This window comes from Pseudophryne corroboree, chromosome 4 (assembly GCF_028390025.1).
Source record: "Pseudophryne corroboree isolate aPseCor3 chromosome 4, aPseCor3.hap2, whole genome shotgun sequence".
In the NCBI taxonomy this organism is placed as follows: domain Eukaryota; kingdom Metazoa; phylum Chordata; class Amphibia; order Anura; family Myobatrachidae; genus Pseudophryne; species Pseudophryne corroboree.
Window position 1 is genome coordinate 876,059,650 of NC_086447.1, and position 13,818 is coordinate 876,073,467.

Here is a 13,818-nt window from a genome sequence, read left to right on the forward strand (position 1 = left end):
ATTTGAGAGACTCTCAATCCTTTTAATCCATACCCTTCTGAAGCCTAGACTTTTTATGTGTTTAATTATTTTTTATTTTATAATAAATAAATGTATGAATTAATTTTTTATTGAAAACTTATATCCGTTCATTATTTGAGATTCAGCCGGCGCCAGTATACCTTTCTCCTATGTCTGAGAGTGTGATGGGGAGGATCTCAGTTGTAAACATTTATCCGGGTGGTCCCACAGATCCAGTCTTCCCATTAGCCCTGCCTATAGTATAGAGGAGTGTTCTGCATTCACTCTCATGTACAAACAATAGATAGGTACCTATACATGAGCCATTGTAATATGTAGTACCCCAAGTTCTAGAATAATCCTTGCTTGGTGTTGCTATAAAATTACTTTTCAATGTTGTGTTTTCGGTTAGGATAACAATCCCCATAATGTTTAACTACATACCATATGCCTTAAAGCAGATAGATGCATCATTCAGTTGTTGTGGAGCTACAGGTACCAGCATGCCCTGTCATTGTTGGAGAGCCACAGGTTCCCAATATGAATATGAAAATACATGTCTGTGAGACTTAGAAGGACACAGATGAAATGTAGATATCACTTTAATGCTGTTATATATCTCCTGGTGCACAGTGATACTTGGTACAACCTGCGTACGGGTTCCTCTGCGATAGTGTGCTGATTATATCTTCTCTCCTACAGGCTCTGGGCATCAGTGACTGACACATGCTGTACCCCTGTATTCCCCCTGACTGCCAGCAGCGAATCACCAGCGAGTCTTCCCCCGGGTCTCTAGGGGACTCAGTGACTACTGACTGATGGGAAAGTGATAAGGAACTCGCTGTAACTAGAGGTGTTCTGTGCTCTCCAGCCTAATGCTCAATGGAATAATCTGTATGTAACCCTGTATTGCACATGAAGCTGCATTCATGTCTTACAGATCACTGAAGCATTGTACATGTCCTGTCTGCACTGGTGCTAATTTACACCTAGGCATGCAGTGTACTATACAAAATAGGATATTAAGGACCGTTTACACATTTCATGGAGATCTGTGGGTTTGCCGGTTGGACCAGAAAAGTTGCATGATGGAAATGGTAATAGCACAATATTGCAGCAGTGCCACCTACTTACACCATGGGACATTCACTATTTACTGGATCCGACATGTAACTTGAGTGTGGGTGCATTTTTTTTTACAAATAGCTGCAAATATTGGCTCATTGACACACCTGATCCGCAGCTCCCCCCCCCCCCCCCCCCGACTTCGTTCCCTAATGACTGAACATCTCCCAATGGCCAGAGTACCATCTTTCCTGCAAAGCCATGTTCTTAGTGTGAACTAAACGGCCCTACTAAATCAGTAAGGCATTTGTACCAACCTTATATCACTTCCATAAAGTGTATTGTTTGCCCAAGCATACAGGATGCAGGTATTAAGTGATGATAGCTCCTTGTGGTAGGGTTGTCAATCAATGGTCCATGCAGGCCCACAAACTGAGACTGCGTCTATACATACACAATACAGAGAAACTATGGGCTTTTACCAGTGGACATCCCCCATCGAAGGTACAATCATCGACCATCAGGTGGAAACATCAGTGGACAACCTCACCGTGTGGCATCTCAGGCTGATAGTGGCTCAGCTCACAGAACAGCTGCCACTATTGTACTCTACGTACAGATTCCTAGCATCAATCCTTTCATTCACATGGTGCCTTTATGATGGCCGTTGTAAATAGTTACTTGTATCCTGTGGTTGTATATTATTTATATAATTAGTAACACCAAAAGCCTTGGAAGGGACCATGCTCTGCAGTTCCCCTGGGTGTTATAACTGTAGGATACATGCACACTACAGTGTCTATCTCTCTCTACTCTATGTGCCATAATACTGTCCTGTAACCCAGACATGTCTGTCTGGGGTGTGGTATGGAAAGTCGACAGTAACTAGGTTGACCACTATTGGTCGACAGGGTCTAGGTCAAAAGGTTGACATGAGTTTTTTAAGTGTTTTTGGTGTCGTTTTCTCTGTACAGTGACTGGGAACACCAATTAGTGCACCGTGTCTCCTCGCATGGCTCGCTTCGCTCGCCATGCTTCGGGCAAGGTGCCTCGCTGCGCTCAGCACTGGTTACTGTTCCCAATCATAGTTCGCGTGGATCGTTAAGTGTGAAAAAGTTCAAAAAAAGAAAAAAATTGTGAAAAATTCTTGTCGACCTTTTGACCTGTTGACCTAGAACATGTCGACCTAGAGACCCTGTTGACTTAGTTACTGTCGACCAATAGTGGTCGACCTGGTTACTGTCGACCTAGAGACTGGATCCTGTTTGTTTGTATCATCCATTTCACTGTATGTTGTCTATTTTGTGGTGTCAGTTATTTATTTTTAATAAAATATAATTGCTACAAAAATAAAAATGTGAGTAAAACCTGTGAAAAACATGTTATTCCTAGAATGTTGGGTGTAAAGTACGCCAAAGTGCACGCATAGAGCAGCGCGGGGGGAAATGGTTATATTTATATACTGTGACACCGTCCCGTCTTATCGCCCTCTGATTGATGAGTTGTAGCGGAAACTATTCTGGTGATTTAGTCGCCTCTATCTGGACAGTTCATTGATTTTTCTTTTTTTTTTCTTTTTTTAAAACAAAAAAAATCTTATTTGCTCTGTGACTGCGCCTTATCTCCAGCCACGGTAAATGCGAGCTTGTCTGCTATTAATTGATTCCAGATACAGGTCCTGTTGGTTGGCCACAGAGTACATCACTGACTATAACATCAGTGTATCTTCACTCCAGCTCTACACACTCGAAACCACTAGGTGGCGCTGGTGATAGGATTGAAAATGTAATGTCTTAAAAAGAGTTTGGTCACTGTATTTAAATATAAACAATATATTTGTTGGGGATTATATATTTATTATAAAAAAAAATATATATATATATTTATATACAGTATATATATTTTTTTTATATTTTATTATTTGTTATTACATATTGAAAAAATATATATTTAAAACAGACTTTGCTATAAACTGCATAAACCCACCAATCACACCATACCTTAATAACTGATACCTACCAGTTGTTGGGATCAGATTTTATTAAACCTGGTCAGAATTGTGGAGCCATGTGTGTACTGGGTTTACGGCTGAGCTCCAGGAGTGGATGAGTGACATTTGGCTGCGACTGAATCCTGATAAAACACAGGCCCTTATTCTGAGTTGTTCGCTCGCTAGCTGCTTTTAGCAGCCGTGCAAACGCTAAGCTGCCGCCCTCTGGGAGTGTATCTTAGCTTTTCTGAAGTGCGAACGAAAGGATCGTACAGCGGCTACAAAATCATTTTGTGCAGTTTCTGAGCAGCTGCAGACCTACTCCTAGCTTGCGATCACTGCAGACTGTTTAGTTCCTGTTTTGACGTCACGAACACGCCCTGCGTTCGGCCAGCCATGCCTACGTTTCCCCAGCCACGCCTGCGTTTGTATCTGACACGCCTGCGTTTTTATGTGACACGCCTGCGTTTTTACACTTACTCCCTGAAAACGGTCAGTTGACACCCAGAAACACCCACTTCCTCTCAATCACTCTGCGGTCAGCAGTGCGACTGAAAAGCGTTGCTAGACCTTGTGTGAAACTACATCGTTTGTTGTAATAGTACGATGCGCGTGCGCATTGCGCCGCATACGCATGCGCAGAACTGCCGGATTTTTGCCTACTCACTGCGCTGCGAACGAAAGCAGCTAGCGATCAACTCGGAATCAGGGCCAGAGTTCCTCATAATAGGACCTCAACATCAAAGGACAAGACTGCAGCATAGCCAACCAACTGGATTTACACATGGGGGTTCCGCATTACAAACCGCTGATCATATGCGGAATCTTGGCGTTGTACTGGATGGTGGCTTGACACTTAAATATCAGATATCAGCCACAATCAAGCCCCCATTCTTTCATCTGAAGATCAGACAGAATCAAGCAGTTAAATCACTCTGAAGATGATCCATGCATTTGCATCACCTTGATTAGATTACTGCAATGCCCTCTACCATGGTCTCCCAGCAAAAGAATTGCACCGCTTACAGCTGGTACAAAACGCACTAGCCAAGCTATTAATCAACCAGCCCCATTCTAGCCACATACCACCCATACTCTACTCCCTCCACTGGCTGCATGTAAGATGGCAAATCGTTTTTAAGATTGCGTACTGACTTTCAAAGCCCTACATGACCAGGGCCCAGGTACCTGAAGCAGCTTCTGACCCAATACTGCCCCACTCGATTACTGCGATCTGTAGATGAAGGACTTTAGCAGTACCTAGAATCTCCCGTAATTCATCTGGGGTCTTTTGGCCATGCGGCTCTGACTCTATGAAACTCGCTTCCCTACACAGATTCTACACTCTAGAATCCTTCAAAGACAGACACAAGACTTTCTTGTTTACCCAGCATGTCTTTATTGTCCCTTTAGTACCCCCATGCTCTCTGTATTTTATTAAAAGTTTCTTTACCTCATTGTTTCTGTACTGTATGATGATCATTTTGTCTGTTAAGAGCCTCGAGTCCAGTTGTAGAAAGAGTGCTATATAAATAAAAATATAATTTTTATCATTTATAGCAAAGTTTGATTGTTATCTTTTATTTTAAATTTAAGGCCCCTTGAGGTTATAAACTGTTCCACCAAAATCAGTATTATCTTTAAGTATATTAAATAGACCCTCAATATTTCTTTAAACGGGGGCAGTGTTTGGCCAGCCAGTGGGCATTTGGTCTGGGCCTCCAGCATCATTTTGGGTTTTACTGTTTCTCTAATATAATTTCCTTGGTTTTAGTTAAAGTGCTTTATTTTGTTTGAGTTGCTAATGTTAGCCTTATAATAAAATGAAAGGGTTTAGCTTTATTGAAGCTAAATGTTAGGATCCAAACTTTATTTTTCCTTTGGTCCCCTTGTATTCCGCATCCTGCCTTTAGCTTGTGTTCATGGACAAATCTGGTATTTCAGTGCAGATTTCCAACCACTCTCAGCAATAACACACTGACTAACAGCATTCTTGATCATTGAATGTGTATCATTAATGTGTAGACTACTCGGCGGCTGTTCTACCTATGCTGATGTCTATATCACGACTTTTAGTAGCTAAAAATTAACCAGCTTCCTTCCTCATGATCAGCTAGATGATGTAGCAGGCCTGTTATCTTATTGGGCATATGATTCTCCCCGTTATCTCGTAAAGTCAGAAACTTTCCATCTGTGAAACCAGACAAGCAGAAGAGGACGCCGAGGGAAGACAGACCTGTCCATGGTTGGGCTCCTTGAATAGATGCAAGTGGTCATGGTCCCAATGCTTCATAAACAGACCCCTTTGAAAGTTTTGGGAAAGCATCACAGGTGGCATGACATCTCCTAAATATGAAAGTGATGTCCTCTATTCTGCCACACCGTGAAGATGAGGCTCCAGTCCTGAGAAGGATGAGGAGGTAACAGAAAGTAAACGGGAACACCTTATCTTCATGTCTGGTGGACTTTTACGTGGAGCAGACATATAACAGAGAATGGATTTGTAGGTGAAATAGACGGGAAAGGTGGTCCATAAACTGCAGACATGTCCCAGCTGTTCCTCTGCAGCCGGCAGACCATGCTGGCTGTGGCTCTGTCCTTAGGATATTTCATTTACCTCTTCATGGGGGCCATGATGTTCCAGCTTCTCGAGAAACAAGCCGAAGCCAACTCCAGAGACAAGTTCCAGCTTGCCAAGCTCGGCTTCCTCCAGAACTACACCTGCTTAGACGCCGCAGCCATTGAACAATTTGTACAGGTACAGTAGGATGTGCACCTAAAGGCTGATTGTGTTACTTGTGGGATTTTGACCATGGCCCTGAATGTATGGAGTTTGTATATTTATAGGGGTTCCTTCTGTGTGCCCCAGGTTCTTCCCACACTCCAAAGGCATATTAGTATTAGTAGCTTAGCCTTAGTGAGCCAGAGCAGAGAATTCAGAGCTGCAACCATACGGAAATGCAAAATAGGTCCACCGTAGCTGCAGCTCACTCGTTAACGTGCGCCCAGGTGAGATGCCACTGAAGTACAGCTGGAGGAGAGTTTCCAGGGGGAGTTCCCAAAATGCTAAAAATCACAGTACACAATGCAGAATCAGTACAGCTAATGGGCGGATAGTGCAAACTACAAGAACCCAAGTAGTTTCCAAACATAATTCTTTTTTCTTTTTTAATGACAACACTTAAAAATAAATGAGTGCGAGTTCCTTCTTCCCCAAAGTTGCCAACTCTCCCTGAATGTCAGGAAGACTCCCTGAAATAGTAGCAATCTCCCTGGTCCCACCTTACCCCTGTTATGTAACTACTACATACTTGGAAAAAAAAGATAACTCGGAGCTATATATAGTCAGATCGGATGATTTCCCTGAATTGGTTATAAGGCACAAGGGGGGTCATTCCAAGTTGATCGTAGCTGTGCTAAATTTAGCACAGCTACGATCGTTAACTCAGACATGCGGGGGGACGCCCAGCACAGGGCTAGTCCGCCCCGCATGTCAGTGCCGGCCGCCCCCGCACAAATACAAAAGCATCGCACAGAGGCGATGCCTTTGTATTTGAGGAGTAACTCCCGGCCAGCGCAGCTCTTGCGGCTGGCCGGGAGTTGCTCGGCGCTGACGGCAGCGGCTTCGTGAGACGTCACTCAGCTGCCGCGGCCCGCCCCTCCAACGGTCCGGCCACGCCTGCGTTGGCCGGACCGCTCCCCCTAAACGGCGGCTTAACGCCGCCGTTCAGCCCCCTCCCGCCTAGCGACCGCCTCTGTCTCAGAGGCGATCGCTAGGTAATGAAAGCTGCCATGCGCTGCCGCATGCGCAGTTCAGACCCGATCGCTGCGCTGCGACAAACTGCAGCGAACGATCGGGTCGGAATGACCCCCAATGATCCCTATATATATATAAGTGCTCTTCCCCAGCTGGGTGTGCAGCATGCACGGGTGCTCACTGCAGTGTAAAATGTCTGTTATAGCACACTTGATGCAGTCTCAGTGTGTTTACATAAATGGGAGTGTTTTTAACATTTGCAACCAAACATCATCATCAGTGTACCAGTATTATTGCATCTGCAGTCCTGGCGCCTCCAGGGGGGGCCATTTTAAACGCACTTCACATCTGGTCAGCCATATCACACCCTTAATGTGCTATAGCCGTCTGTGTGCCCACTGTCTGCGTCTGCGCCTATTCCAGCTCCGATCCCTGCTCCCTAGTCATGCAGTCACAGGTCAGGCATACGAATGACATAACATTGCATACTGTACATTTGCTCATGCACATTTCAAAAAAAGTAACATGCATCCAGAAAAATAAGCAAATACTGTAGCTGTGCAAAAGTTTTAGGCAGGTGTGGAAAAAAATGCTATACTTTCAAAAGTAGATATCAATTAACAAAATGCAGAGTGAATGAACAGAAGGGACATCTAAATCAATATTCGGTGTGACCACCCTTTGCCTTCAAAACAGCATCAATTCTTCTAGGTACACTTGCACACAGTTTTTGAAGGAACTCGACAGGGAGGTTGTTCCAGACATTTTGGAGAACTAACCACAGATCTTCTGTGGACATAGGCTTGCTCAAATTCATTGAGGACACCGCTGATCCGGACCAAATCCCCAACTCCATTTGCTGAAATACAGCCCCAAACTTGCAAGGAACCTCCACCATGCTTCATATTTCAAATGTTGATTCATCAGTCCAGAGCACCTGCTGCCTTTTTTCTGAAAACCAGTTTCTAAGTTTTCGTGCATAGTTGAGTCGCTTGGTGTTGTTTCTACATCAAAAGTTATGGATTTCTGGCTACAATTCTTCTATGAAGACTACTTCTTGCCAGACTTGTCCAAGCAGTAGATGGGTGTACCTGGGTCCCACTGGTTTCTGCCAGTTCCGAGCTGATGACACTGCTGGACATTTTCCGATTTCAATAAGAAGTAAGCATGATGTCTCTTTCATCTGTTTCCTTGGCCAACCGCTGCGTCTCCGGTCCTCAATGTTGCCCGTTTCGTTGTGCTTCAGTGCTGAGAAGTACAGGCAGGTACTTATCCATCATGCAATGCCATAAGAGAGATTGGCTCCAAATTTATTCTGCAGCAAGACAACTACCCAAAACATACAGCCAATGTCATTAGGAACTATCTTCAGCGTAAAGAAGAACAAGGAGAGTACTGGAAGTGATATGTCCCCCACAGAGCCCTGATCTCAACATCATCGAGTCTATCTGGGATTATATGAACAGACAGAAGGATTTGAGCAAGCCTACATCCACAGAAGGTCTGTGGTTAGTTCAACTTTCTGTGGTTAGTTCTTCAAGATATTTGGAACAACCTCCCTGCTGAGTTGCTTCAACAATTGTGTGCAAGTGTATCTAGAAGAATTGATGCTGTTTTGAAGGCAAAGGATGGTCACACCAAATATTGCTTTGATTTAGATTTCTCTTCTGTTCATTCACTTTGCATTTTGTTAATTGATAAAAATAAACTATAAACACTTCTGTTTTTGAAAGTATTCTTACTTTGCATCATTTTTTCCACACCTGCCTAAAACTTTTGCACAGTACTGTACATACCAGGTGGCACATACTTAGGGTTTCAAACACACTGTACACTACATATAACTGTAACAGAAGATGACCATTTATATACTCTACATCATGGGTCTTCAACCTGTGGCCCTCCAGCTGCTGTGAAACTACACATCCCAGCATGCCCTGCCACAGATTTGCTATTAAGGTATGCTAAAACTGAGGCAGGCATGCTGGGATGTGAAGTTCCACAGCAGCTGGAGGGCCGCATGTTGAAGTCCCATGCTCTACATCCTATAAGAGCCCTATGTGGAAAACATACAGTACATGACAACTGCCCAATTACTGCACCTTCCCATGATGCACTGGTTCCCAACTTGTATTCAATTTATACAGGAATTTTATGTTTTGTTGCTATATATTGTTCTACAGGTGTAGGTTTCAATACATTTCTTATTTGTACCATTAAGTTTCAGTATACAGTATTTATGTTGTATTCAGTTGTTTATTACATTCATATTATAACTTGTACAGTATGTTCCCTTTCCCACTAATAACATACTTGCAGCATAATTTCCTGTATGTGTCTGTAGCACATGGAATAATTAGCACTCTTTTACATATTGAGAGGGATATCCAATTAGCCACAGTAATTTACCGGGGCTATCCTTTTACCCCCGATAAGCCAGGCCGAGCGGTGGCTTATCGGGGGTAATCTGATGCTGCACCGTGTGCCGACTGCTGGCAGCTCCCGATGCATCGCTGCGCCTCCGGCTCTGCTCGATCATATGCAAAGAAAACTGTCCCAGGTATGTATATCTGCACTTTTAACGTGATCATCCCACGTAAATAAAATATACATAGCCATTATCCCACTGGAAACGCATAGAAAACAGTCCCAGGTTTGTATATCTGCGCTAAAAACGTGATCATCCCACATAAATAAAAAAGATATAGCCATCTTCCCACTGGAAACGCATAGAAAGCAGTCCCAGGTAAGTATATCTGCGCTAAAAACGTGATCATCCCACGTAAATAAAAAAGATATAGCCATCTTCCCACTGGAAACGCATAGAAAGCAGTCCCAGGTATGTATATCTGCGCTAAAAACGTGATCGTCCCACATAAATAAAAAAGATATAGCCATTATCCCACTGGAAACGCATAGAAAACAGTCCCAGGTAAATATATCTGCGCTAAAAACGTGATCATCCCACGTAAATAAAAAAGATATAGCCATTATCCCACTGGAAACGCATAGAAAACAGTCCCAGGTAAGTATATCTGCGCTAAAAACATGATCATCCCACGTAAATCAAAAAGATATAGCCATTATCCCACTGGAAACGCATAGAAAACAGTCCCAGGTATGTATATCTGCACTTATAACGTGATCATCCCACGTAAATAAAAAAGATATAGCCATTATCCTTCTGGAAACGCATAGAAAGCAGTCCCAGGTATGTATATCTGCGCTAAAAACATGATCATCCCACGTAAATCAAAAAGATATAGCCATCTTCCCACTGGAAACGCATAGAAAGCAGTCCCAGGTATGTATATCTGCGCTAAAAACGTGATCATCCCACATAAATCAAAAAGATATAGCCATTATCCCACTGGAAACGCATAGAAAACAGTCCCAGGTAAGTATATCTGCGCTAAAAACATGATCATCCCACGTAAATAAAAAAAGATATAGCCATCTTCCCACCGGAAACGCATAGAAAACAGTGACAGGTATGTATATCTGCGCTAAAAACATGATCATCCCACGTAAATCAAAAAGATATAGCCATTATCCCACTGGAAACGCATAGAAAACAGTCCCAGGTATGTATTTCTGCACTTATAACGTGATCATCCCACGTAAATCAAAAAGATATAGCCATCTTCCCACTGGAAACGCATAGAAAGCAGTCCCAGGTATGTATATCTGCGCTAAAAACGTGATCATCCCACGTAAATCAAAAAGATATAGCCATTATCCCACTGGAAACGCATAGAAAACAGTCCCAGGTAAGTATATCTGCGCTTAAAAGTAAACTTGATCATCCCACGTAAATAAAAAAGATATAGCCATTATCCCACTGGAAACGCATAGAAAACAGTCCCAGGTAAGTATATCTGCGCTTAAAACGTGATCATCCCACGTAAATCAAAAAGATATAGCCATAATCCCACTGGAAACGCATAGAAAACAGTCCCAGGTAAGTATATCTGCGCTTAAAACGTGATCATCCCACGTAAATAAAAAAGATATAGCCATAATTTCACTGGAAACGCATAGAAAACAGTCCCAGGTAAGTATATCTGCGCTAAAAACGTGATCATCCCACGTAAATAAAAAAGATATAGCCATTATCCCACTGGAAACGCATAGAAAACAGTCCCAGGTATGTATATCTGCACTTATAACGTGATCATCCCACGTAAATAAAATATATATAGCAATTATCCCACTGGAAACGCATAGATAATAGTCCCAGGTAAGTATATCTGCGCTAAAAACATGATCATCCCACGTAAATAAAAAAGATATAGCCATCTTCCCACCGGAAACGCATAGAAAACAGTGACAGGTATGTATATCTGCGCTAAAAACGTGATCATCCCACATAAATCAAAAAGATATAGCCATCTTCCCACTGGAAATGCATAGAAAACAGTCCCAGGTATGTATATTTGCGCTAAAAACGTGATCATCCCACGTAAATCAAAAAGATATAGCCATCATCCCACTGGAAACGCATAGAAAACAGTCCCAGGTATGTATATTTGCGCTAAAAACGTGATCATCCCACATAAATCAAAAAGATATAGCCATTATCCTACTGGAAACGCATAGAAAACAGTCTCAGGTATGTATATTTGCGCTAAAAACGTGATCCCACATAAATCAAAAAGATATAGCCATCTTCCCACTTGAAACGCATAGAGAACAGTCCCAGGTATGTATATTTGCGCTAAAAACGTGATCATCCCACGTAAATCAAAAAGATATAGCCATCATCCCACTGGAAACGCATAGAAAACAGTCCCAGGTATGTATATTTGCGCTAAAAACGTGATCATCCCACATAAATCAAAAAGATATAGCCATTATCCTACTGGAAACGCATAGAAAACAGTCTCAGGTATGTATATTTGCGCTAAAAACGTGATCCCACATAAATCAAAAAGATATAGCCATCTTCCCACCGGAAACGCATAGAAAACAGTGACAGGTATGTATATCTGCGCTAAAAACATGATCATCCCACGTAAATCAAAAAGATATAGCCATTATCCCACTGGAAACGCATAGAAAACAGTCCCAGGTATGTATATCTGCACTTATAACGTGATCATCCCACGTAAATAAAATATATATAGCAATTATCCCACTGGAAACGCATAGATAATAGTCCCAGGTAAGTATATCTGCGCTAAAAACATGATCATCCCACGTAAATAAAAAAGATATAGCCATCTTCCCACCGGAAACGCATAGAAAACAGTGACAGGTATGTATATCTGCGCTAAAAACGTGATCATCCCACATAAATCAAAAAGATATAGCCATCTTCCCACTGGAAATGCATAGAAAACAGTCCCAGGTATGTATATTTGCGCTAAAAACGTGATCATCCCACGTAAATCAAAAAGATATAGCCATCATCCCACTGGAAACGCATAGAAAACAGTCCCAGGTATGTATATTTGCGCTAAAAACGTGATCATCCCACATAAATCAAAAAGATATAGCCATTATCCTACTGGAAACGCATAGAAAACAGTCTCAGGTATGTATATTTGCGCTAAAAACGTGATCCCACATAAATCAAAAAGATATAGCCATCTTCCCACTTGAAACGCATAGAGAACAGTCCCAGGTATGTATATATGCGCTAAAAACGTGATCATCCCACATAAATCAAAAAGATATAGCCATCATCCCACTGGAAACGCATAGAAAACAGTCCCAGGTATGTATATTTGCGCTAAAAACGTGATCATCCCACATAAATCAAAAAGATATAGCCATTATCCTACTGGAAACGCATAGAAAGCAGTCCCAGGTATGTGTATCTGCGCTTACAACGTGATCATCCCACATAAATCAAAAAGATATAGCCGTCATCCCACTGGAAACGCATAGAAAACTGTCCCAGGTAAATAAAATATATATAGCCTTTATCCCACTGGAAACGCATAGAAAACTGTCCCAGGTATGTATATCTGCTCTAAAAACGTGATCATCCCATGAAAATCAAAGCGATATAGCCATTATCCTACTGGAAACGCATAGAAAACAGTCCCAGGTATGTATATTTGCGCTAAAAACGTGATCATCCCACGTAAATCAAAAAGATATAGCCATCATCCCACTGGAAACGCATAGAAAACAGTCCCAGGTATGTATATTTGCGCTAAAAACGTGATCATCCCACATAAATCAAAAAGATATAGCCATCTTCCCACTTGAAACGCATAGAGAACAGTCCCAGGTATGTATATATGCGCTAAAAACGTGATCATCCCACATAAATCAAAAAGATATAGCCATTATCCTACTGGAAACGCATAGAAAACTGTCCCAGGTATGTATATTTGCGCTAAAAACGTGATCATCCCATGAAAATCAAAGCGATATAGCCATTATCCTACTGGAAACGCATAGAAAACTGTCCCAGGTATGTATATTTGCGCTAAAAACGTGATCATCCCATGAAAATCAAAGCGATATAGCCATTATCCTACTGGAAACGCATAGAAAGCAGTCCCAGGTATGTATATCTGCGCTTACAACGTGATCATCCCACATAAATCAAAAAGATATAGCCATCATCCCACTGGAAACGCATAGAAAACTGTCCCAGGTATGCATATCTGCACTTATAACGTGATCATCCCACGTAAATAAAATATATATAGCCATTATCCCACTGGAAACGCATAGAAAACAGTCCCAGGTATGTATATCTGCGCTAAAAACGTGATCATCCCACGTAAATAAAAAAGATATAGCCATCATCCCACTGGAAACGCATAGAAAACTGTCCCAGGTATGTATATTTGCGCTAAAAACGTGATCATCCCATGAAAATCAAAGCGATATAGCCATTATCCTACTGGAAACGCATAGAAAACAGTCCCAGGTATACGGAAATGTGATTATAACGCGGTCATCCAATGTAAATTTTAATCGATTTTTATACAGTTTATAAAACAGAAATTAGGTGTACTTTAACACCTTATGCAATGGTATGTGT

The 13,818-nt window shown here is 42.0% G+C and overlaps 1 protein-coding gene across 2 annotated transcripts in view; it reads left to right on the forward strand.

Annotated features, from left to right (window-relative positions):
- Window positions 1–13,818, forward strand: part of KIF6 (kinesin family member 6) — an 873,149-nt gene that overhangs the window by 829,950 nt on the left and 29,381 nt on the right. Inside the window, exon 22 of one of the 2 annotated variants that reach the window (XM_063918840.1) lies at window positions 703–2,421. The exons of the other annotated variant lie outside the window; for it this stretch is intronic. Coding sequence (XP_063774910.1) covers window positions 703–719 — 17 coding nt within the window. The 3' untranslated portion in view covers window positions 720–2,421. Of the gene's footprint in view, window positions 1–702; window positions 2,422–13,818 lie in introns of those variants that run through there. 2 annotated transcript variants of the gene reach the window in all.